The sequence below is a fragment of the Notolabrus celidotus genome, chromosome 22, assembly GCF_009762535.1.
Source record: "Notolabrus celidotus isolate fNotCel1 chromosome 22, fNotCel1.pri, whole genome shotgun sequence".
NCBI lineage: Eukaryota > Metazoa > Chordata > Actinopteri > Labriformes > Labridae > Notolabrus > Notolabrus celidotus.
Genome location: NC_048293.1, coordinates 10,061,983 through 10,088,505, shown reverse-complemented (window position 1 = coordinate 10,088,505; position 26,523 = coordinate 10,061,983). Strand labels below are relative to the sequence as shown.

The 26,523-nt window shown below is 39.5% G+C and overlaps 1 protein-coding gene across 3 annotated transcripts in view; it reads right to left on the bottom strand.

Moving 5' to 3' along the window:
* Positions 1 to 721: 721 nt before the first annotated feature.
* Positions 722 to 26,523, bottom strand: part of stac (SH3 and cysteine rich domain) — a 43,716-nt gene continuing 17,914 nt past the window's right edge. For 2 of the 3 annotated variants that reach the window (XM_034674347.1, XM_034674348.1), the window contains 8 exons: positions 25,740 to 25,821; positions 25,435 to 25,541; positions 18,364 to 18,445; positions 16,009 to 16,076; positions 12,666 to 12,763; positions 5,672 to 5,723; positions 4,616 to 4,753; positions 722 to 2,069 (listed from right to left, as the gene is read on the bottom strand). In XM_034674347.1, coding sequence (XP_034530238.1) covers positions 1,971 to 2,069; positions 4,616 to 4,753; positions 5,672 to 5,723; positions 12,666 to 12,763; positions 16,009 to 16,076; positions 18,364 to 18,445; positions 25,435 to 25,541; positions 25,740 to 25,821 — 726 coding nt within the window. In that variant the 3' untranslated portion in view covers positions 722 to 1,970. The remainder of the gene's footprint in view (positions 2,070 to 4,615; positions 4,754 to 5,671; positions 5,724 to 12,665; positions 12,764 to 16,008; positions 16,077 to 18,363; positions 18,446 to 25,434; positions 25,542 to 25,739; positions 25,822 to 26,523) is intronic. The other variant, XR_004629521.1, reaches the window with a different exon arrangement.

Sequence of the window (26,523 nt, the reverse complement as noted above, 5' to 3'; positions counted from 1 at the left end):
GATACTGTTGCAAAGACTGTCATCCGGCCTCATCTTTCATTTCACTACATGGCAGCTACTTTGTGACCTTGCACTATATTTCTGGTCGTTATTTATGATTCACACCCACAAACTGAAAGTACACATCTCATATTTGAAACTCTCTGAGTGTGTTTTTTCATACTGTGTGTGCTTATAAAAAACTGGTGCAATTTTTTCATTCAATAACTTACCTTACTTTTGATTCATAAGATAGAAGGGTAGATGTGTACATAGTGTATATATCTGTAAAATGTGCTATATTTTATCTTATTTTGTTTTTATTTTATTTTATTTTCATTTTTATTTTTACCTTTATCATTATAATTCTTATATTTTTAACTATGTAAGTGTAACAAAGAATTTCCCCCATGAGGATCAATAAAGTATATCTATCTACTGTATATATGTATCTATGTTGCTGTAACAGTGATAACCCAACAGGTGGTGCCAGAGACAAACACCTGCGTTCAGATGGCCTCAGAATATCTGATTTCTGTCTCCAGCACCTTTTTGGGAGGCCCACCTGAGCAAATGATATGCTCACTATTGATGGCTAATTCATGGGCATAAAAGGAAAGAGAAGCTTAACAGAAATTTACAAACTCATCTGATGGATGGGATAATTTGTTACAATTAAAAGAGAAGATGTTACATCCAGAAGCTGCTAAAGACATTCGAGAAAGTAGAAAACTCACTCAAGTTGTGATAAAGAAGAAACTTTAATCTTGTATGTACAGTATCTACAGTATATACTATTTATTGACAATTTAAAAAAGCCAAGTTTTCAGTGCAGAGCAACTTTTCAGAGATATATCTACTATAATGTAACACCTTTCCATTAATGCACTTGCATACTTCCTGGACCTGGAGTTCCAGCCAAAACCATCTGTGCTGAGAAAGAGGAAAACCACATTAAAGTGACCACATTTAAAGTTAACACAAACTAGAATGCCTCCTTTTCCTACAAAGTTCATCACCACAGAGGGCAACGTGTGTTCACGTTGTTTCATCAGATCACAAGCTCTGATCCCAGGTCTTAGCTGCTCTTTATCTTCTGAAATATTTGAATAAACAACTAAAGACAAAGAAAAAAAAAAAGGTTTGAGACCTAATAAGAAAAGTCTAACTGATTCTGAAACATTGAAACAATGTTGAATTTGGTAGATAATAAGTTTGTATCTACTAAAACACAGGTTTTAATAGTTTCTGATTTGGATGATAATGAAAAAAAATGTATATAACCATTTTCATATAATCCCAGACTGCATGCAACCCTCTAAACCTGGGGAGGATTAGGATGTATTTCTGGAAGACTGCTGAGAATCTCTCAAATTTTTTAATTTTGCTGAACTCCACTGAAAATACTCCTCCAGAGCTCACTGCTGCAGCTGACAAGCTTTCTCTCCTGGGGTTTGGTTCTGTCATAGGACAACAAATGAACAGATTTTGCCTGAAAATGTCATTGTAAAGCATGAGAAACGTATGTATTATAGAAGTAATTAAATTATATGCACTAAAACTTTAAAAAGTAATCATTGTCGTGGGTGTTCAGCGCCTTTTCTTTCAGTAGGACAGCTAGCCGGGAGTCCTAGCCCCCAAAAAACAGCTTGTTGCAGAATAAACTAAAAGGAAACATAAAATATGATCATCTATATAAATAAAAACAAATCCAGTGAAACAGAGGTCCCCTAACAGTCTCAGCCTCTCTCTCTCTCTCTCTCTCTCTCTCTCTCTCTGTGTTAAGATGAAGTGAGGAAGGTACTGAGACTCTCAACTGCAGCAACGTGACAAAATTAGCATCACAGTAAAATTCAAACTCCAATGAGGTGACCCCCTCAGTGTTTTCTCATAGCCTTTTGTAGGTTCAGAGCTCTCCTCGTCTGACCTTTAGGTGGCAGATTCTTCCTCTCCTCACTCTCTTCCTCTCTTTATCCCTTCGAGTGTTTGTCTCAGACGATTTCTAGAACGTCGCAGGGCACGAAGCCTCTCTTCTTTCCACTCTCCACTTTAATGAAGCCACCATGTTCACCCTCGCTGCCCACACAAATCTAAATGGAAAAGAAATATTACTTTAATGTGAAAATAACACAACAACAAACATTGACATTGATTAAGTCTTGGAAGGATGCAACTCATCACATATTTGAGTTTGGTAAATGGTAAAATGGCAATTTTTACACTATTCATTGCATTCACCCATTAACACAAACATTCACTCACTGATGGTGGAGGCTGCTACATTGTAAGGGACTGTCAGTATTAACTAATCTCATTAGCCCCCTAATCTCATTGATACACATTCATATACATTCACACACCACTGAATAACATGGGACTGCAGTTGCTGGGATCAAGCAAATCTTTTTGATAAAGCTTATAGTTTGATTGGCTCAGGCTTTGGACCAGCTCTTAGTTATGCTGCTATAGGCCTAGACTGCCGGGGAAACTGGCACACTTACATCCCATCAAAATGAAGACAGCATGTAGCTTACCCTGCTTGAGCAAATCTGACTAGATTGTGATAAATCTCAGTCGAGGCAGATGGCTGTCTTACATGAGTCTGGATCTGCTTGAGGTTTCTGCCTGTTCAAAGGAAGTTTTTCCTTGCCGCTGTAACTAGCTACATACTGGGAGGTGCAATGCTCATGGTGGATTAATGAGATAAGACTGAGTCCTGTCTAACGGGGGGCTGGATCTTATCCTGTCTTGATGTTGGGTCTTTGTAAATAATTTAACAAAGAGTATGATCTAGACCTGCTATGTTTGTAAAAGCATCTTGAAATAACGTCTGTTTTGATTTGGCGGTATACAAACAAAGATAGATTGATTATATGCACTAAAAATGGCATTCAATAAAAGCACTGTTTATGTATTGATTTGAAACTGCACACATTTAGCGTGAACATTCAACATCATAACAAAATACTGTATGTTTTTCTAAAGCTACATTTTTGGTTATTTTTTGGCATATGGCATAATCTACTGCTGCTATCTAACACAACATGTTTTCATACTTTATATTGAACTGTAAATAAGTATGTATAGAAGAATTGGGCCTTTCTGGTTACAGCCATTTACACAGTCTGTTTATGAAATGTAGTATGTAAAGGAGTCTTTGGTGGTTTGATTGTACCTACGGCAGGTTAACAAAGGCAATGAACTATGGTCATTTCCCCCCAAAGTTGGGATTGTATCCCACAAAACCCCTGTAACATTGCTAGGTGCTTTAAATGTTGAAATATAGGCATTGTTTTAGTATGAAAGTAGCTGCAAAAAGAGAGTCATATTTATTTCAGCAGCCCTGTTTCACATGGTAAACGAGGATATTTGAGGGTAAAAACTATACTGACCAAACTTTTCCTTTCCTCCTAATCATATTTTAACTTCTTGACCCTCATATTTAACCAGATTACATTGTGTCGTTGTGTTTGCTTAAAGCACTCTGCAACATCCTCCCTTGGGTTTTAATGTGACTGGAAAAAAAAGCACAGGGTCATGCACTCCTCTTGTTTTCAGTGGTTTCATCTCCACTGGGGGATTGCTTGCTTCAAGCATCCTCTGAGTCCCAACATGCCCTGGATTGCATTGTGGGAAAGAAAGAGAGCCTAATCTGAGTACAGCCATTCCGCTAAAATGCTCATATAATGGTTATTCTTGAGGGGGACTCTCTGTCAGCACGCTCAAGCCGAGTTGTTTGGTGAATAAGTGTGAGCAAGGGAAGAATCAGTTGAGGTAAGAAGCAGTGTGGGAGATAGAGTATGGTAATAAGATGGCTGAAGAGCTGCTGGGTAATGTGAATCTGATGGGCTCTAATAGCTGAGGTGTGATCATGAATTACACACAGGTGTAATGTAGACATTTTAATTTCCCTGTAAAGGTCATTGCTTCCCCTTTCTTTAATGATGACAATATTCAAGGGATTAACGCTGCTAATGTTTGGTCTAAATCATCTCTCATGTGCTTTGTCTCTAAGGTTTCTAGGGAGTAATTATCCCTAAAGACAATCACATTATAACAAGGGTAAATGGCTTTGTTGTACGCTAGACTGACTAGTGTTTTAAGGTTCAGGATCAGGTTTTTAAAGTGTAATCTCATGAGTTTCTAAAAGATCAAAAGAAAAACAATAACACTATTTTTAAAGGATTGATGCTCAGTATAGCTCATTAAAGATTTTTAGGTCACCTCATTCTCTCTCACATGAAACATCCCATTTAGCATTTGTGATTATGACCCACAAGAGGGAATTAGTCTCAATGCAGTTTGGTTCTGGCTCCTTACTGCGGTCACAGGTCAGGTTCTGAGTTCTCTGAAGTAAGTGGACCTTTAATAATGTACACATAAATGGGCTGTGAAAAAGCTCATGAGAGTAACTTGCAGTTTGTGTTCATTTTGGTGCCCTTTGTGGCAAATCAGTACTTCTAATCTCTCTGATGATCGTCATGTGCATGCATAGGTAGTTTTTTTTTCAGACAAAAATCTAATTCTGTCCACAGCAGCAGGATGTCTACGGCAGCTCCCAAGGGATGTACAGCTCAATACAGTCAGAAGAAATATTACCAGAGAGCTAAGCTATGAGTTATGTTTTTTACAGTACCTGTCCCTCCTTCAGGGTGATCTGGCCTTGTTCCTTACAGCCGATAAATGTCCTGTTACATCTGAACACTTGGTCCTCAACCCGCACCTGATGAGCAAAGGCTGCTGGGAAGAAACCGATCCTGTCCTCAATTACTCCCTGCAAGAAAACATACATCAAGCGTTAAAACGGAAAGTCTGCAGAATACATTTTACATTTCCACAAATCTCTAGATAAAATCTTTTATAAAACAACAGGCTTTGGTTTATACATTATGCTCATATAAGCTCTATTTCAGAAGTTGTAAACTTCCAGATAGACATAAAGAAGATATAACAAATGCTTGTCCTCATACACGGTACTTGTACTTTAACCAAACTGACCAGATGTCTGTGTTTAGGTACAGCATGAAAAGACCAACAAAGTGTTAAAATGACAAGTCTCTTCATGGTCTGGTGGCAGCTGGCTCTCTACGTCACATTTTGGCCCTTTTGTCTCCCTAATTTATCAGCCATTCATCCATGTCCTGAGGCAGCCTGTAGCCTTGCTTCTATAATTTACAGCTTGAGTTCCTGTACTTATCATCAGTGTCTTATGTGTGCAGATTTTATTCTGTCTGGAAAACCAAAACAACTATCTCATCGCTCTCTTAATCTCCTCTATCCTTCTTTCCAACCCCAACTCTGTCGAGGCAGATGGCTGTCTAACGTGAGTCTGGTTCTGCTCGAGGTTTCTGCCTGTTAAAAGGAAGTTTTTCCTTGCTGCTGTAACTAGCTAAATACTGCAAGGTGCAATGCTCATGGTGGATTAAGATGAGATAGGATTGAGGCCTGTCAGTAAGAGAGTACCGGATCGTATCCTCTCTTGGTGTTGGTTCTTTGTTAATAATTTTACATAGAGTATGGTCTAAACCTGCTGTGTTTGTAAAAGCATCTTGAAATAACATTTGTTGTGATTTGGCGCTATACAAATAAAGATTGATTGATTGATTGACAAACATTATCTTAAATGTTTTACTTATAATACTTCATACACTATATGTCACTTGTGGGTGTAGTGTCTATTTTGTGTACCTACTTTCCACCAGTCATCATTGGAGTCATCCACTAGTAAGATTCTGTCTCCTGCACTGCAATCAAAAGCAAAAAAAGAGGAGAAATTACACAAAATGAGATTACATCCTTCTTAACAGCATGATGCGATGGATCCAGTTTGAAACCCAGCGTAATAAATTAGCTGTATACCCCGTCACTCTCCTTTTTTGTATGGACATGCTTAAAAAAAGCATCACTTTTTATGCAATTGAGGACTTATCAGTCTTCCCACAGAATCCGCTTTTATCAGATCCCTTTTTAGTAACTTTTGATTTCCTCCTATTAGATTCTACTCCAGGTAATAAAAACGTAATAACCAGAAACTTGTCTGATAGTTAGAGGCTAGCTCCATGATATAATGCTGAAACCCGTGAATTGAAACAAACTTCTAGAAAACTAGAAAGATTATGGCACTCCAATAAAACAACTGAAACCTGCTCACTTCGGAAAGATAGTCTTAAATAAATATAGGAAGGCCATGCAGCATGCTCGAGCTGCCTACTACTCTTCCCTTATAGAAGAGAATAAAAACAACCCTAGGTTCCTCTTCAGCACTGTAGCCAGGCTGACAGACAGTCATAGCTCCATTGAGTCATGTATTCCTTTAGCCCTCAGCGATGACTTTATGAGCTTCTTTAATGATAAAATCTTAAAGATTAGAGATCAAATTAGTAACCTCTTACCTTTAACTAGTATAGGACCCTTTACCAACAGCGGGATCATGGAAACGGCGTTAAAGCCAGATGTATACCTAGACTGTTTTTCACCCATTGACCTTCCTGAACTGGTTTCAACAGTTTCTTCAGCAAACCAATCCCACTAAGCTGCTAAAGAAGTAATTCCACTAGTTATCACTTCTTTACTCAGTATGATCAATATGTCATTACTGACAGGCTATGTGCCTCAATCATTTAAAGCTGCTGGTCGTACCTAAAGTCTTTAAAAGTAGTATGGGAGGTAGAACCTTCAGTTATCAGGCCCCTCCCTTTGGAATCATCTACAGTCAGGGTCCGGGGGCAGACACCCTCTCTACTTTTAAAATTAGGCTTAAAACTTTCCTTTTGATTAAGCTTATAGTTAGAGCTGGATCAGGCTTGGACCAGCTCTTATTGCTGCTATAGGCTTAGACGCCGGGGGAGCTGGCGCACTGACACACTGGGATCCTATCTCACCCCCTTCCCCCCAACTCCCCCATCACTTACTTTAACTCTACCTGTCCCATTAAAGTTACTAACCACAGACCTTTCTGGAGTCCTTGAGCTCCATTGTCTCGTAGGTCCCCTGAGCTGCTGTAGGCATCCTCCTGCTGTGGACGTTCCAGACTACAGCTTCTACTACTCATCTCATCACTACCACGCTCCTTGTCTCTTATTCTCCTCTATTCCTCTTTCCAACCCAACTCGGTTGAGGGAGATGGCTCTAACATGAGTCTGGTTCTGCCTGAGGTTTCTTCCTGTTAAAAGGACGTTTTTCCTCGCCGCTGTAACTAGCTAAATATTGCGATGTGCAATGCTCATGGTGGATTAAGGTGGTGTAAGCCTTGGTGTTGGGTCTCTGTTCATAATTACATAGACAGACATAGAGTGGTTTAGACCCCCTATGTTTGTAAAAGCGTCTTGAGATGACGTTTGTTGTGATTTGGCACTACAATCAAGAATGATCGATGACACTTCCAGTTAGATTTAGCCTACGTCTAGATTTTGATTTAAAAGTTTAAACGTATAAATCCATTTACATGTTTCTCCTCATGGAAAAGTCAAATAAAGATGAAGTTGTTATCTAACTCATACAGTTTGCATTTTGAAGCTAGCTGGCAGCTGCTAAAATTCACCAGCCAGTGTTTTTAGCTAACAAAATCAATGATCAATGGCTAAGTATGAGGCACCAGCCATCATTTATCTTTACAGCTAATTCCCTCAACCATTATTGGAAAACTTACTGTTGAATTTTGAGACAATAATGTATCACTTTTTCATTCTATACTCTCCAACCATGCTAAAGTGTCCTCTAGAATTAGATAAAACATTAAAAATTGCCTTCTCTGATGCCCTTTCATCGGAAACTGCATGGAAAAAGTGCACTATGATAGCCCTCAAATGTAAAAAACCATTAAATGTAATGCCCTATGGATGCCCCTCAGATGTATAAACGTGAAAAAGTGGCCCTCTGGATGTCCCTCAGATGTATAAAACGTAAAACAGGGCCCTATGGATGCCCCTATAATGTAGAAAAAGTAAAAAAAAAATAAAAAAATGAAAAAGTACTGTAACTAAAGTTTGTCTGAAAAAAAATGTTGTGGTCAAGCAGTTGAGAGGTATTTGCATGTTTTTCTCTGATTTAAATGAGGTTGGATGACCTAAATCCTGTTTGCTGTAAGTAGTTCTTCTTTATCCAGGAAACCCATGAATCATTAATTACTAGCATCTGCTACAAGCCGTCGGCTAAATTTGACCAATAAAAATCAAAAGGACCAGAACTGGCAAGCCAATGTTGGTTTATGTAATTTCCCTTGTCTTCCTCTAGTGGTTAAGTTACAAACATTGGCTCTGTTTCGTGTGATGACACTCACCATGACTCAGAGGGACACTGTTTATTGTAGGTGAGAAATACTCAGCATGAAGTGTTGTAAATCTCCCAAGGTGAGGAAAATGAAGTAGATACATGTTGTTCCACAGTTGTCCGTCAAAAAAAATGAAAATAAAAATAAGATAGTGGGTTTTCTTACTCTGTATTTTAAAAAGGCTGAACTCATCATCATTACAATCAAAGTTTACTTGAAGGTAATCATGTAATCAGAGCATGTGGCAGAAACTCGAACTAATCACAAACTGATTTTCTTTTCAAATAGAAATTCCACTTTTCATTAATATTCCATTTCCCTCACATTTGTGTTTCTGTGCATTAGCATTTGATGTATTGATTTCTGGCTTCAGCAAGACCCCGAAAAGGAAAATACTGATCTAAGATTTCATAAAGAAATACCTTTGAAACAAAGCTTGTGTGAACTCTGTGCTGTATTGTTGTGAACAGGGAGCCAGGGATATAAAGTCAATGAATTTTAAATCAGGCCTGGGGATTGAGGGTTTTCTCACCATTAGAGAGGACGGACCCTTGAGTGTGTGTGTGTGTGTGTGAGTGTGTGTGTGTGTTGTGTGTGAGGAGAGAGAGAGAGAGAGAGAGAGAGAGAGAAGAACAAGAGGGGAACACAAGTGCACTCTGGTATCCTTAGATCCTCTGAGAATTTCCTGTGAGAACAGGAGTAAATGGGTACTTAGACCGAAGGACTGCTGGTGACGGATGCTCTCTTTCCTCAGGTCTATTTCAAAGCATGTGGCAGACAATGCCAGATCCATCATAGTTAATGCATGGGTAGTATCCATACCTTGAATTTTAATGTTATTGAAGATAATATGCCTGGCCAGAAATTTCCAGGGGTTCTACTTTAGACCCGCACCTACTGATATGTTTTAGGCCTCTTGGGAAAATCAGAAACAAGTTGTAAACAAAATGACATATTATCAGTATTTCAGTTAACAGTTTGAACTTACAGTGTGAGCAAACATTAATTTATTCATTAATACATACATGCATGCATGCATCCAGTCATTATACTCCAACTTTATCAGTCATCTGGAGCCATATTTGGGCCATCCAAGTGATTACATCAAGTGTTTCTTTGTCTTTGAAGCTCTGTTTTTGGTCCCTAACATCTCAAGAAAAATAAATAACAATTTAGCCATCATTATTTTGATCAAATAGTCCTCATCTGCGCCTGTCTGAAGTTTGGTACGATTTGGTAGGGTAGAGTGAGCTTTCAGAGCTTTTTCAGTTAATAGAAACTGCTTTGTAGTTGAAAGCATACTGTTTGAGTGGGTCAGAGTTAAAGACTTAAGTATCAGAAGATACTGTACTGGTGAGGAGTGAGCTCAAACTTGATGTAAAGCCATGTGTAATGGTTTTATTCAAGAAAGCTACCATTAGTTAGTGATTGTTGTTCACTTTTGATTCATTCACTTGCTAGTAAGAGTCAGCTGCAACCTCCCGGCATGAGAATTGAAGCCAATGCGGAAGTGTTAAAAACTGCAGTTTCTCAAGTGTCCGCTTGAGGCTGGCTCCAGAAGTACCGGAAACCACATACACACAAATTTGAAAAGGCCGTCTTTACAGCAGAAATAATGTGTTAAAGCCTGGTGCAAAAAATGAGTGTAGTTTGAATAGCTCAATTCTCGATCAGCACACACTGTACGGGAGGTGAATTCTTCATAACGCGGCAGTTTTTAAAACATTAATTAGGAGTTTTTCATAATGAGAGGCACGGCTGACTTGATTGACAGGCGGGAACACTGTAGCTGTTGGCTAGGAGGCTCAAAGCCCGCCTCTCTACCTCACACTACCTGGACAGAAGTTAGATTGAGTTCAGCATCTCAAATATGGCTCCCGCAGACGATTGGCTTCAGACCCAGATGGGTGACGTCGCGGATACTGCGTCCATTATTTATACAGTCTGTGGTAAGAGTACATTTGCAGTCAATCTAGTCTGAAATTAAGGCAGTCTCGCTAAATTTTCTAGCTAGCCACTATTCCATTAGCTTCAGTAATTCAGAACATTATTTTTTTTTCCATTGGTTTCTCCAGAACACTGAAAGTGATTCAGGATGTTTCTGTTTCATAGTCTGACTTGACTGATTATTTATTGGCTGGTAAAATTCTCATCCACATTTAAAAATAACACATCTCCAGCCATTGGCAGACTGTCTTTGACTCATAGGAGCCAAAACTGGACTCAAATAAGACTCTTCCATTTGTTTTTCGAAGGATAAATAGTGTAGACGTAAGATTGAGTGATAGAAATAGAACTTCCCAGTAACACACTACAGGTACTTCAACTGGCCAACCCAGATAATAATCTTTGAAGACCATAACCTTAAGAAAAGGAAACTGATTCATTTCTTTTGAAGAGCTATTCTTGTATATTCCACTTCTAAGTGCTCTGATTACAGAGATCAAAGATCAGAAGATCAAAGAAATAAACAGAAAAATTGGAAACAGAATTTCTTGGCACAAAAAACAGTATCAGGCTGCTCTATATCTGCACTTTATTTCTAAATGTAAATTAAACGCCTTGAGTAAAATTCATTTTGACTGTTCGCTTTGACCCAAGTATCTGCATTATTGTGTATGAGGACAAATACTATACTATAATATCACAGTACAATGCAATTTTGGAGCCCCTGCAGTCTGGAGGCGCAACATAAGTGATTTTTAAACTTGTTTTATAATAAAACAGTAACCCAGACAGGGTACAAGAATCAATAATTAACCTCATAAATAAGTCAGAAGAAAAATAGGTTTGCTGCTTTGTCTGCATGTCAGGCCATTGTAACCAACCAATATATCAAGATTATAGTGTAATTTAATATAATCCTTTGTGCATTATTAAAAAAGGTTAATACAGACAAAGATCTGAAAATTAGTTATATGAATAATTAAAACTTAAAGTGATAATTAATGCCAGCAGTTGCAACATGAGCAGTGTGTTTTCAGAGTGAATGTGTGTGTATGATCTATTCAGCACCGGATCTAATCTTGTTTGCTGAGAATTAAATTCACAGAAAAATGGACTAGCTCATACAGAAAAAAAGGAAACCATGGCTTCTTCGTTCAATCTGTTTTTTATCCTTTCTTTCTTTTCTGTCGAGTCCCAAGACTCACCCTATCACTCTGCTCTGGATTCAAAACTGCAGATCGCTATGACATCCAGTGTTGTGTGCTGTGTAGCCAAGTTAGTTGGTTTTCTCTGGCACAGATGCATAATAAACACTTGTATCTTTTTAACAATCTCTAAATCCCTTATTGGATGTTTGCCATCTTATATAACTTCTATGCTGAGCTGGACCACTGGACTCCACCAAACTTGTTCTGCAAACTGTCCAATGCTGCAAGTCCCAAAGGGTTACTCTGAACTTGGGAACACGCTTTTAGATTTGTGCTCCAATATGTGAGATTATTTTTAGCACACTGTCAACATAGACACTCTTGGACAAATTAAGATGATAATTTCAAACCACTGCAACATTGTAGCACTGAATATTTTCCCTTTGATTATTAATCATGCTTTTCTTGCATCTCGAGAGAAACATCATTGATTTTTGAGGCTTTAATAAAGGTTAGAGTCATTTTGAGTTTTATGAATAACAAAAGTGTATCAGAAAAAATCTTTCAGCATTTCAGAGTCAGCTGGTCAGCTATAAATGTCATCTTAAGTACAGCTTCTGCATTTAGTTATGACCAGTGGCGGACAAAGTAAACAGCTTCATTACTTAAGTTAAAGTATAGATACTCCTGATCCAACATTACTCCATACAAGTGAAAGTTGTTCCGTCAAATTATTACTTGAGTTAATGTACTGGAGTGCTTGCTTTTAAAAATACTTCAAAGTACTTTTATAATATCTCAAAACGTATTTTCACAAAGCATATGTGCATCAAGATGGCATGGATGGACACTCTGCTACTTTATGTTTGTCTAGAAAATATTATTTCATAATTAAAAAGTATACCATGAAATATAAACTAAGTTACTCCAAGCACAGACACATTGGTTTTTAAAATGATAATCTGGAATAAAACAAGTTTGTTAGCTACAGACCTCAACATGCTTTCTCAGGTTAGATGTTGGTTTTTTTAAGGCTGATTTCAGAAAAGAAAAGAAAAGAAAAGAAAATTCCTCAGCTGACTTTGAGACAAAAGTAGTGAGTAACTAGAGCATTGATAGAAATGTTGTAGAGTCAAAAGTATGATATTTATCTTTCAAATATAGTCAAGTAAAATTAAAAGTTCCCACCCAAAAACAATACTCAAGTAAAGTACAGATACTCAAAAAATGAACTTAAGTACAGCACTCAAGTAAGTGTACTTTGTTACTATCCACCACTGGTTAATTACACAGATTGTTGTATTGCATGTGTGCGAACAAACCTCATCTCCAGATCATGGCTGTCTTGGGGAGTGAAGTTGTGCAAGGCCACATAGGTGTTGAGCTTGAGGACATCTTGTTGTAGCTGGCTGTGCTCCAACTAGACCACACACCCACATAGAAATACAAGAACACGCAGCATGACTTGCAAGAAGTCTCATAAAAAGACACAAACACAATACAACACAGTTCTGTCTTAAAATGGTCCTGTGGTATTCATGTAGGTGGGCGAAACCTTTGTTTATAGTAGAGTGATACACCACTGAGCCACTTAAGTTGTTCTACAATCTGTTCCCTTTAATCCACCGTCAACATGAGGGGGAGGAGGAGGATCATGGCTTTCATGAACACTCAGTGAGTTAAAACAGAGAAGGGTCGTGGGTGGAGAGGAAGTTGTTGGAGAAGTGTGAGCACAACTATCAGGGAGATACAATGCCATTCTGTTGCTTTAACGCCTCAGCGGGGTGAGGGGTGTTTCTTTATCACTAATACCGTTTCTGTACCCCCCCCCCCCCCCCCCCCCCCCCCCCAAAAGGATGACCTACACACCTGAGGCATGGATGGTAATTTTGCTAATAGATTTGTGGTTCTCTGGTAGAAAGTAGGAGTTTTTGCCGTCTTTCTGTCACTGAATAGCAATGAAGAGAAGTGTTTCTGCTCCTTTGTTGCTCCCTGAGTGTTCCCCATGTGGCCTGGCAATGTGGCTGATGGATGAGCTGAGTTAACTGCGGCCCCAAGGCAAACTGCCTGTGTGGCCTGAGGGTGAAAACAACAACATGAAGCAGCAGCAATCCATTACAGCTAACTAAGAGCCGCTCACTGGCCTTGAGAGGCTCTTGATGTGGTGGCAGCCCGGGACTCTGAAAGGGAAGGTCGGACAGGCCAGGATAACAACCTCCGTTGTTGCAGTTTAACAGAAAACAAGGCCGTATTTAATGTGAGGGACAATGTGTTACAGGTAAAGCAGATATATGAATATAGCATACAGTATTCAGCAGGTGTCTACTGTTGATAGAAATTACAGAACAGTGCAACTGATCCCGAACTGCACATTTTCGGACCCCGAAAACAAAAGAATCAGCTAAAACACAACCAACGACCAACACTCCTTTTTCATTGTAAATCAGTGTTTGGATTTTTTGTTCCTTAAATGTTGTTGAGTTCAGCTTATAGAGCATTTATTGAAGTAACAGCTGTTCATTCATTGTAAAAGAAACTTTACTACTAGCAGCATAAAAGCAGTTGATCAGACGGAGGCAAAAAATCCAACTTCCTCAACAGAAAACCCAACAAAAGGAAATCACAGAATGAGCCAGCCTGTTTTACCGTCAATTGATCGGGTAGTTTCACACTAAACCTGAAAAGTGTGAACAGATGGGGACCCCGTGTGTGACTGCCTGCCTGTGAGTGTGCGAGATGCTCTCATCTCAGATTGGAAGCTAAACTCCTAGTGAAGTGGCATTTTTTTTTCAAGCGTTTTTCTCTGCTCATTACCCCGCAGAGCCTCCATCTGTCCATCCGCCATCCTGAGCTAATGGACCTGTCTGCAGACAGACAAACAGCCTGCTGCCAGCTGTGCTCGGTCCAGCCTGATAACACAGCACAAACCATTTTAAGTCTCTTCACTGGATTGTGTACTGGATTGATAAATTGTAGATAAATTGTAGATAAATTGCAGATTTGTGGGAGAGGCGCTTCTAGTATCAGTGGTCTTTGTACATAGTTCTGCATGGACATCTATCGTGTTTACTTTTATAGTTGAATGTGTTTATCTTCATTGTCAACAGTGGAAAAAGACCACGGATACTTGACAAGAAACAAAAATGAACAAGTAACAAAACAAAAAAATGTTTGAAAAGCAGTTTTGGAGGCCATGAAGAGATTTTACAATGCTCTGAGACAAAACTTACCCAGTCTATGATACAGACAAGCTAAGTTGCTATTGCTAAGCTTGTATTGCTTTATGAAGCTTTTATGTTGGTACTCCTGCTAGGCGGCAGTGATAATTTTCACATTAGCCAAATATTTAGGATCGCAGAGCAACATTTAACATTTAGATTTAATAATAACGATTTAATATATAACATTTATATTTTTATTTAACATTTTAAGCATTTCGAGTATCATTACTGGATTGTGTACTGGATTTATAAATTGTATTGCAGAGGTTAGGCATGTGTGTACATGTACGTGTTTGTGTGTGTGTGTGTGTGTGTGTGTGTGTGTGTGTGTGTGTGTGTGTGTGTGTGTGTGTGTGTGTGTGTGTGTGTGTGTGTGTGTGTGTGATTTTTTTGCCATGTATGGTTATTTGTTCTTTTTTGTTTCTTTCCAAGTATCCATGGTCTTTTTCCACTGTTGACAATCAAGATAAACACATTCAACTATAAAAGTAAACATGATAAATATGTACAAAGGCCACTGATACTAGAAGTACCTCTCCCACAAATCCCACAATGTAAAGTTCAAAGATCGAAAGAAAATGACAGATTTTAAACCTGGTCGTGAAATATTCAGAATTTCTCTGCAGGAAGCGGAAACATTCACAGATGTTTAACCTTTTCTTACATCTACACGAATTGGTCATCATCAATTATACATGCATGCATCCAGTCATTATACTCCAACTTTATCAGTCATCAGGAGCCATGTTTGGGCCATTTAATGATGTACATCCAGAGTTGCTTTGTCTTTAAAACTCTGATTTTGGTCCCTACCAACTGAAGAAGCATCAGCACTGCATCTATAGTGAATGAGTACAGCAGCTCAGTCCTCAGGGTTGCAGACTCAAAAATTACTGTGAGGTCAAGGTTTGTCTCTCTCATTGCAAGCTTGTGGCCATTTCGGGTTTTGGTTTGATTTGTTACAGCAGGACGAGAAGTTTTCCATCAGTGTCCTGGGAAATTCAGCTGTGACGATGGAGGCAGGGGGGAGCCGAGTACAGCATGTTTAATGATCACAGAACAGGCTGGCTGGGTATCAGTTCTCAGAGTAACCACACAGAGTTCAGGCACTGGTCAGTAAACGCAGTCTGTTCTCAGAGGTTTTCAGACGACACCAGTAGTACATGTTACTGTAAGAATCTGAGCTGAACAACAAAAGTGAGGAAAATCTGTAAAGTTTTAGACAAGATTAGCTTACTTGCAAAATTCCTGACAAGACAGTTGTAGCCGGTTCTCTCGAGAGGCACATTCAGTTTCTGATATCTGTTTAACTCCTTTACTCCACTTTTACTACACAAGAGCATAGTCAAATAATGCTATTCAGGCCTCCTTGGTGTAGTACTCATGCACCCACAATTGTACTCTTAGGGAACATAAATAAAAGCATGAATGATCAGATTCTTACCGGCAAATCGTCAGGTTTTCCCTCTGGCTGGTTGTAGTGCTCTGTCCCATTCTCTATGACTGTGAAAACTTAAAAACAGAAGTAAAAGTATAACTAAACATGACAAAAAGAACAGTGATGGGGCGCTGGTGGCCTAGCGGTCTAAGCGCCCCACATACAAAGGCTACAGTCCTCATCACAGGGGTCGCCGGTTTGATTCCCGGCCACGACCATTTCCTGCACGTCTTCCCCTGCTCTCCACTCCCCACGTTTCCTGTCTCTCTTCAGCTGTCCTATCGAATGAAGGAAAAAAACCCAACATATAACTAAAAAAAAAAAAGAACAGTGATATTTAAAGTTCCCCCTCTTAAGTGCAATGTTTTTTGGTCACATGTTGCACATAGTTTAAACATGCTTACAGTGGATAGCAAGAGTCTACACACCCCTGTTAATATGCCAGGTTATGTGAAGTAAAAAAATGAGACCAAGATAAATCATGTTAGAACTTTTTCCACCTTTAATGTGACCTATAGCATGCACAATTCAACTGATTTTTTTTTAAATATTTTAGAGGGAAGAATAAAAAATAAGAAACTAAATAATGTGGTTGCACAAGTGTACACGCCCTTTAACTTATCATTTTTTGAAGCACCTTTTGATTTTATTACAGCACTCAGTTTTGTTGGTAGGAGTCTATTAGCATGACACATCTTGACGTTGTTATATTTGCCCATTCGTCTTCAAAAAAAGGCTCCAAATCCATCAGATAGTGAGGGCATCTCCTGTGCAGCCCTCTTCAGATCACCCCACAGATATTCAACTAGATTCAGGTCTGGACCCTGGCTGGGCCATTCCAAAACTTCCATCTTCTTCTGGTGAAGCCATGCTGTTGTTGATTTGGATGTATGCTTTGGTTTGTTGTCATATTGAAAGGTGAAATTCCTCTTCATCTTCATCTTTCTAACGGAGGCCTTGAGGTTTTGTGTTAAACGGACTGGTGTTTGTAACTGTTCATACTCCCCTCCATCTAGACTAAGGCCCTGGTTCCAGCTGAAGAAGAACAGGCCCAAAGCATGATGCTACCCCCACCATGCTTCTCTGTGGGTCTGGTGTTCTTTATGTGATGTGCAATGTTGTTTTTATGAAATACATACCTTTTGGAATTCTGGCCAAAAAGTTCAACCTTGGTTTCATCAGACCATAAAACATTTGCCACATGCTTTTGGGAGACTTCATGTATGTTTTTGAAACATTTTGCTGGGCTTGGATGTTTTTCTTTGTAAGAAACGGCTTCCATCTTGTCACCCTACTCATAGCTGAAACATATGAAGAATAGGAGAGATGTTGTCACATGTAGTACACAGCCAGTACTGGTCAGAAATTCCTGCAGCCCCTTTAATGTTGCTGTAGGCCTCTTGGAAGCCTCCCTGACCAGTTTTCTTCTTGTCTTTTCATCAGTTTTGGAGGGATGTCCAGCTCTTGGTAATGTCAGTGTTGTGCCATATTTTCTCCACTTGATGATGACTGTCTTCACTGTGGTCCATGGGATATCTTATGTCTTATAATATGTTTTGTACCCTTCTCCTGACATTGTTGATACCTTTCAACAATGAGATCCCTCAGATGCTTTGCAAGCTCTCTGTGGACAATGGCTTTTGCTGTAAGATGCAACTGAGGAAATATCAGGAAAATCCTCCTAGAACAGCTGATCTTTATTGGGATTAATCAAAGTCACTTTAAATTATGACAGCTGTATACTGACTTCTATTTTTCATGAGTTTGAATGTGATTGGTTGATTCTGACTACTTATGGATTTGGAGCTCTTCTGTAAAGAAGGATGGGCAAATATTGCCATGTCAAGATGTGCCATGCTAATAGAGTCTTACGAAGAGTGGATGCAGAAAAAGTTAGGTCTGTAAAACCAAAGGAGTCTCCTGAGGAGCATAAATATATCTAGTAACAAAAGCAAAAGTTGGAATCTTATTGAACTTCGCCATTCTCCTTATAGCCCTGCCATGATTTTGATTTTAAAGGGTCACGGCCTTTCCCTTGTGACAGACGTGTAGGTACAAAAAGAATACAACATTTAGTTTACAGCAGGATCAAATTGTTAGATAGCCATACTTGCTGCTAAAACCCTCTCAGACTCTCTGGTGGAAAGAGTAACAGCAGTGTTTGTGTATGTGTGTGTGTGTATGTGTGTGTGTGTGTGTGTGTGTGTGTGTGTGTGTGTGTGTGTGTGTGTGTGTGTGTGTGTGTGTGTGTGTGTGTGTGTGTGTGTGTGTGTGTGTGTGTGTGTGTGTGTGTGTGTTTCTCCCTGTGTCACTACATGGCTTTCATCCAGATGTACACAGTGTACAGCAACAAACACTCACCGTCATCACTGTGTTTTCTGGACAGCTCCTGTCTACTGCTGTGAGCCACCACTTCCTCTGGAACCTTGTCCAAGTCGCTTGTCTGCAGAGATAAAATATGATAAAATGGACTGATAGAAATAAAGACTGAGACAGAGCTGTATCATGTAAACATTTACTATTAAATAGAGAGGAATAAATGAGGAGAGACAGATATGAAAGAGAGAAGAAAGATGTGGAGAGAAAAAAGAGACAGATACAGTTGCAAGAAAAAGTATGTGAACCCTTTGGAATTACCTGGAAGTCTGCTTAAATTGGTCATAAAATGTGCTCTGATCTTCATCCAAGTCCCAACAATAGACAAACACTGTCTGCATAAACTTATACCACAAACAATTATATGTTTCATGTTTTTATTGATCACACCATGTAAACATTCACAGTGCAGGCTAGAAAAAGTATGCAAAGCCTTGGGTTTAATAACTGGTTCACCCTTCTTTTGCAGCAAAAACCTCAACCAAACATTTTCTTTAGATGCAGATCAGACCTGCACAACTTTTCAGTTCAGGAATATTCTTGGGATATCTGGTTTGAATTGCTCTCTTGAGGTCATGCCACAGCATCTCAATCGGGTTGAGTTCAAGACTCTGACAGAGCCACTCCAGAAGGTGTATTTTTATCTGCTGAAGCGATTCTGATCTTGATTTACTTCTGGGCTTTGATCATTATTGTCCCGTTGCAACCCTGATCTTCTGTTGAGCATCAATCGATGGATTGATGGCCTCAAGTTCTTCTGCAAAATGTCTTGATAAACTTAGCAATCTGCCCACGCCATGAGGCAGCAAAGCAGCCCTGACACATGATGCCTATTCCACCGTACTTCACAGATGGGATGGGGTTTTGATGTTGGTGTGCTGTGCATTTTCACTACACAAAGTGTTTTGTGTTCCTCCCAAACAGCTCAACTTTGGTATCAACTGTCCACATAATATTTTGCCAACATATTCATCCAGGTGCTTTTTTGCAAATTTCAATATTGCAGCAATAATTTTTTTGGGACATCCGTGGCTTCCTCCGTGGTGTCCTCCCATGAACTCCATTCTTGTTCAGTGTTTTACGTATTGTAGATTCGTCAACAGAGATGTTAGCATGTGCCAGATATTTGTGTAAGTCTTTATCTAACACTCTAGGATTCTTATTCACATCATTGAGCATTAGAGAAGTCATTAGACTAGGGCTTCACATATTTTCCACCCTGCACTGTGAATGTTTACATGGTGTGGTCAATAAAAACATGAAACATATAATTTTTTTGTGGTATTAGTTTAAGCAGACTATGTTTGTCAATTGTTGTGACTTAGATGAAGATCAGAACACATTTCATGACCAATTTAAGCAGAAATCCAGGTAACTCCAAAGGGTTCACATACTTTTTCTTACAACTGTATATACACAAAGAGTACAGAGAAAGATAATAAGAAAAAAAAAGTTAAAAAGTTAAGAGATGGGAAGAGAGAGTTTGAGGGAGATGGGAAGAAAAGAAATAGTTATAAAAGTGATGTAGAGAAAAAGACTACTGAGATATTGAGAGAGAAAGACTAAAAAGAGAGGGAATGAAAGATAAATAGAGATTGTTAATGATGAAACAGATACATATAAAGAGATAAACATTGTGAAGGGTTCCAGAGAGGCTGAAAGAGATATGTGTTTAGAAAGATAAAGAAAAATAGTGAGGATAGATCTTAAAAGAAAAGATGAAGAGATGGTAATCAGTAAACAAAGAGATGGACAGAGACAGAGTGAGATAAAAATACATATATAGAGATATTCAGTTACAGTTGTGCCTATAAGTTTATATACCCTGGCAGAATGTATGGTTTCTTTGGTAGTTTCTGTTGTCTTCATGATATAAGAAGAGTAAACACAGTTGTGTTTTAAAAATTTTGCTTCACCCAACCACTAACCTTGAGTGAAAAAAAAGTTTTTCTCCTTTCGTTTATATTCTCTGAAAAATGGTCAAAAAAATCCCAACTTCTGCCAGAGTATGTAAACTTATGAGCACAACTGTATATAAAGAAATAGAGGTGTTTAAATCAAGGGCAAAAGTAATGGATACAAGGGATTGAGGACCAAAAAGAATATGAGAGATGGAAAAAAGGTAGAGAGATAAGTGAGAGAGATGTAGAGACAGAAAGAGATAGACAGATATGTAGACAGGAAGAGATAGAGACTGAACAAATTGACAAAGCTAGGGAAATAAAGAGATTTAAAAAGATAAGGAGCTACAGGACTACTACTACTACTACTACTACTACTATCCATCTCATCACTATTCTCTCTCTCTCTCTCTCTCTCTCTCTCTCTCTCTCTCTCTCTCTCTCTCTCTCTCTCTCTCTCTCTATTCAGTATACAGCTGTCATAATTTAAAGTGACTTTGATTCATCCCAATAAAGATCAGCTTTTCTAGGAGGATTTTCCTGACATTTCCTCAGTTGCATCTTACAGCAAAAGCCATGGTCCACAGAGAGCTTACAAAGCATCAGAGGGATCTCATTGTTGAAAGGTGTCAGTCAGGAGAAGGATACAACATTTTTTCCAAGGCCTCCTTCAGAGAGCCCTCTCTCACCTGGACAGGGCTGGGGCCACTCTGAGGATCATGTTTTTTTTATTTCTCCAGTGCCTTTAACACCATACAGCCTTTGCTTCTGAGGGACAAGTTGGAGCACTCTGGAGTGGACCACCTCCTCACAGCCTGGATTCTGCACTACCTCACCAATCATCTGCAGTACATGAGGGCCCAGAGGTGTCAGTCCGACACCATCGTCTGCAGCACAGGGCCCCCCCAGGGAACAGTTCTGGCTCCATTCCTGTTCACCCTCCCCACTGCAGACTTCACCCACAACACAGTGAGCTGCCACCTGCAAGAGTTATCTTACAACTCCGCCATTGTTGGCTTCATCACCAATGAGGACGACAGGGAGTACAGAGAACTGACGCAGGATTTTGTAGTCTGGTGCCAGAGAAACCACCTCCAGCTCAAAGCAGGAAAGACCAAAGAGCTGGTGGTGGATTTCAGAAGACGCAAGCTCCCTCCTCCCAGACCAGTGAACATCCAGGGAACGGACATTGAGATTGTGAAATCTTACAAGTACCTGGGTGTTCACCTGAACAATAAACTGGACTGGTCAGACAACTGCAACGCACTCTACAAGAAGGGACAAAGCAGGTCTTTTGGTGTGGAGGGGGCTCTTCTGAAGTCCTTCTTTGACTCTGTGGTGGCGTCAGCCATCTTCTTTGGAGTGGTCTGCTGGGGAAGCAGCATCTCTGCTGCTGACAGGAAGAAGCTAAACAGACTGGTGAAGAAGGAGGCCAGCTCTGTCCTGGGCTGCCCACTGGACCCTGTGGAGGTGGGGGCTGACAGGAGGATGATAGCAAAGCTATCTTCTCTGATGGACAACACGTCACATTCCCTCCAGGGGACCATAACAACACTAAGTAGCTCGTTCAGTGACAGACTTCTTCATCCGCGGTGTCTCACGGAGAGATATCGCAGGTCTTTTCTTCCTGCAGTGGTCAGACTCTACAACCAATAACAATAACATCACCAAAACGGACTCAAGTCTAGGCACATTTTTCACCACATTAATGGTTTGGAAATATTTGTAAATGTACTTATTTAGTTGTGTATATACGTTGTAAGATATGCTTATTTTTACTTCTTTCATTTTCATTGTTAATAACTTTTTAACAGTTGCTATTTTATAGGCCCTTGTTTGCTTTATACTGTTTTGCACTGTCTACTTTGCTGCTGTAACACTTAAATTTCCCCGTTGTGGGACGAATAAAGAATATCTTATCTTATCTTAGATATATCATGGACCACAGTGAAGACAGTCATCATCAGGTGCAGAAAATATGGCACAACAGGGACATTACCAAGAGCTGGACATCCTTCCAAAACTGATGAAAAGACAAGAAGAAAACTGGTCAGGGAGGCTTCCAAGAGGCCTACAGCAACATTAAAGGAGCTGCAGGGATTTCTGACCAGTACTGGCTGTGTACTACATGTGACAACATCTCTCCTATTCTTCATATGTTTCAGCTATGAGTAGGGTGGCAAGATGGAAGCCGTTTCTTGTGAAGAAAAACATCCAAGCCCAGCTATTTTTTTCAAAAACATACATGAAGTCTCCCAAAAGCATGTGGCAAATGTTTTATGATCTGATGAAACCAAGGTTGAACTTTTTGGCCAGAATTCCAAAAGGTATGTTTGGCATAAAATCAACCACGCACATCACATAAAAAACACCAGACCCACAGAGAAGCATGGTGGGGGCAGCATCATGCTTTGGGGCTGTTTTTCTTCAGCTGGAACCAGGGCCTTAGTCAAGGTGGAGGGAAGTATGAACAGTTACAAACACCAGTCCGTTTAACACAAAACCTTGAGGCCCCCAAGCTGAATATGGAGAGGAATTTCACCTACCAACACGACAATGAACCAAAGCATACATCCAAATCAACAACAGCATGACTTCACCAGAAGAAGATTAAAGTTTTGGAATGGTCCAGCCAGAGTCCAGACCTGAATCCAGTTGAATATCTGTGGGGTGATCTGAAGAGGGCTGTGCACAGGAGATGCCCTCACTATCTGATGGGTTTGGAGCTCTTTTGAAAAGAAGAGTGGGCAAACAATGCCATGTCAAGATGTGCCATTCCAATAGAGTCCTACCAAAAAACGTAGTGCTATAATAAAAAATATTTTAAAAAATGTACAGTTGAATTGTTAACGTTCTAGGTCACATTAAAGGTGGAAAAAGTTCTGATATGATTTATCTTGGACTCAATTTTTTACATCACATAATCTGGCATTTTAACATGAGTGTGTAGACTTTTGCTATCCACTGTAAGCCTGTCTCATGTTAACTATTTTACGGTTATTTACTTATAGTTTGTTGTAGTTTGTGTTACATGTGGACCCTCCTGTAGTGATCTCACTCCCGAATGCAGGATAGGTATTAATACAAACACTTATTGATAAAAAATATATATACTAAGACATGGAGACAAGACTTCCGGTAGCCGTTGTCCTTTAGTGGTAGTCATGGCAACAACAAACAATCACAAGCCTATATCTAATAACAACAGACAAACACAATCGAGCGCTCGGTGCTCATAGTGTTTGTCTGTAAATACATCACATAGTTATTTTTATATGATGGTGATTAGAGTGATTCCAACAGTTCAAAGATAATTGTCTCATGCTACGATAAATGTTCTCTAAATGTTCAAGATGTTGTTTTACATTAGGCAGGCATATTTTATCATGTGCAATCTGAGTTAATGTTTTATGAATTCTCTTATCATAAAAATAGTGCTGTCACCCTGTTCAGATGGGAATTACAAAAACAAGGGTTTCTGTCCGACAATAGAGGAGGAGGAGCTGGAGGATTAGACAGCTGAGACCACAAAGGAGGATTAGATTTATGTCACTTCCATCCTACGAATGAGATGAGTTCCGCTTCACGTCTGAGGAGCCTTAAAGCCGGCTGAGATTGGAGGTCTGCAGCTGGACCCCTCTCAGGTGCAAAGCAAAAATATAATATATTCATAATAATAATAACTTTATTTATATAGCACCTTTAAAAATAAATGTTAACAAAGTGCTTTGGCAAGCAAAGCCCATAGCAATTATATGCATAGCGATTTAAAACAGAGTACGGTCTAGACCTGCTATGTTTGTAAAAGCGTCTTGAGATAACGTTTGTTGCGATTGCCGCTATACAAATAAAGATTGATTGATTGATTGATTGATTGATTGATTGATTGATTGATTGATTGATTGATTGATTGATTGGTTTGTTGATTGATTGATTGATTGATTGATTTGAAGAGATAATGACTGGGGGAGATGGGAAGAGATAAAGAGGGATATAGATTAGAGAGACAGATATTAATCAATCAATCATTATTTGTTGTTATTTGTCATTGCAGTATTTAGCTAGTTACAGTGGCAAGGAAAAACGTCCTTTAACAGGCAGAAACCTCGAGCAGAACCTGACTCATGATAGACAGCCATCTGCCTAGACTGAGTTGGGGTTGGAAAGAGGGATAGAGAAGAATAGGAGAGACAAGGAGAGACAAGGAGAGAGAGCGATATTAAGGAAGATGGGGAGAAAGATACATAGATAGAAGAGAGAGACAGGTTATTAGACAGACATATGATAGATAGATATAGACTGAAGAGATATAAAGACTGAGAAATGTAGATAAACAGGCACTGCACAAATAAAAATTAAATGGAAGAGAGTGATAGAGATACAGTTAGATATAGATAAGAGATAAAAATATACTGTAGAAATAGGGAAAGAGATAGATAAAGGAGAGACTGTGAAAAAAACAGTAGATATATAGGTAAATTGATGGATGGAGAGATATGTCTGTTTGATTCAGTGTCCAAGGAAAAAAGGTATAGTTGTAAGAAACCAGTTGCTCATCTAACATGCTGTTTCTGGGTACTCATTGGGAAACTATTATCATAACCCCTGTTGAGATCACATTGTCTCTCTCAGAAATGCACACCCATTGACTAACAGCTGCACAGGACAGGACAGGATGACCAGAACACAACAGCTTTCACATGTCCTCCTATCCTGTCTGCACACAGTTTAGCTTACATTACAGCTGATAAGCTAAGACACACAGACATGGAGAGGAAGGCCAGAGAGTGTAGCTCTACAATCAGCCCGGTCCATCTTCAGAGCTGAAACATGAGCATTTGTACAGACATCTCCCCCTGGCTCTGCCTGCACCAGAATGCCTTTATTGGTAGTGTTTACAGCCCTGCAGTGGCAGTATCTATGTAGATCATCAGCCACAGCATGCAGGGTTCAGTGGGACAAATATCACAAGTATATTACCTGAGCAGAACTGAGCTGTGATAATCTTCAAGTCCCATGTCCCATTTTAGCTTGAATGGAACAAAATAACTGGAAACAAACTGCTGTGTGTAAACAATCTGTGTTTGGATTGCAACAAAGGTATTGTGTGCCTACAATGTAAAAAGAAACACACAATAAATGTTCTGTGTCTTACCGAGTTTCTGTGGGGGGACTCAGAGCCGCTGGCCCTCTTTGCCTTCTGTGCAAGGGACGTACCAAACCTCAATGCCTCATACACAGGGTCAACCTTATTGCCACAAGCTTTGGAAAAGAATGAAGATAGGATTCAACTTTATAGAGAACAAGAGCAAAGCTTTAAGAAAAACCACATGTTGAGTAACAATACCATAAACCTAGGCAGGTAAATCTTGTAGTGGAAAAGTGGTTCTGGCAGAGTGAAGTCAAGTTTTTGCCCTCCCATACAGAACTGGAAATGTTATTGAGATTCAAACTACTCACCGATGGGCATGACTTCTTTGATGCAGCCGTACTGTTCTTGGATCAGTAATGGAGAGCTGTAATACCGCCGAAAGCCTTTTGGCTGGTGACGGAAAGAGGGAGGAAAAGAGAGGCGAAAGACATTAGAGAGAAATCAATATGCAGCCTCACAGGCAGCATCAATCTGACACCAAAATACTAAGAACTACCCTGTGGCACAGGACTTTTGTACAAAACAAGTGACTTTACGGTGGACGTGACGATAACCAGATCAAACATACATTTTTATCTGTTCCCTATAAATACAGCTATTTAAAAAATATGTCCAGCATGGAAGAATTTTGACAGGGAGCAGCAATGAAAAACTGTTGCAGTAGCTGTAGAAGCCCTGAGGGGACAGTGGGTAGAGTGGGACACAGATGCTGAAGGGACTGTTGCGGTTTACAAAATGACGTAAGACCCAGCTCATGCTCAGTACCCCACAGCCGGGGTGCAACATTAGTTCCACTCAGTTTAGATTACTCTCAGTGTACCTCAAGTCAGATGAAAATATGAAAATATTACATCATGAACATCCTGCATACACCTTCACACCTGCACTCAAAACTGCTCTTATAATCCTAGTTTACCTGCCTGTCATGAGAGGACCTAAAACATTTATCATTTATATATCCATTGCCTTCCTGCCTCCCATCCAATCAATACTTTCCCATCAGCTCTGAGTCCTTGTAAAGGAAAGAGATAAGACAGAGGGATGAAAAGCTCCTCAGTCTGCAGAAATGCATGATTTGAATGAAGGAAGTTC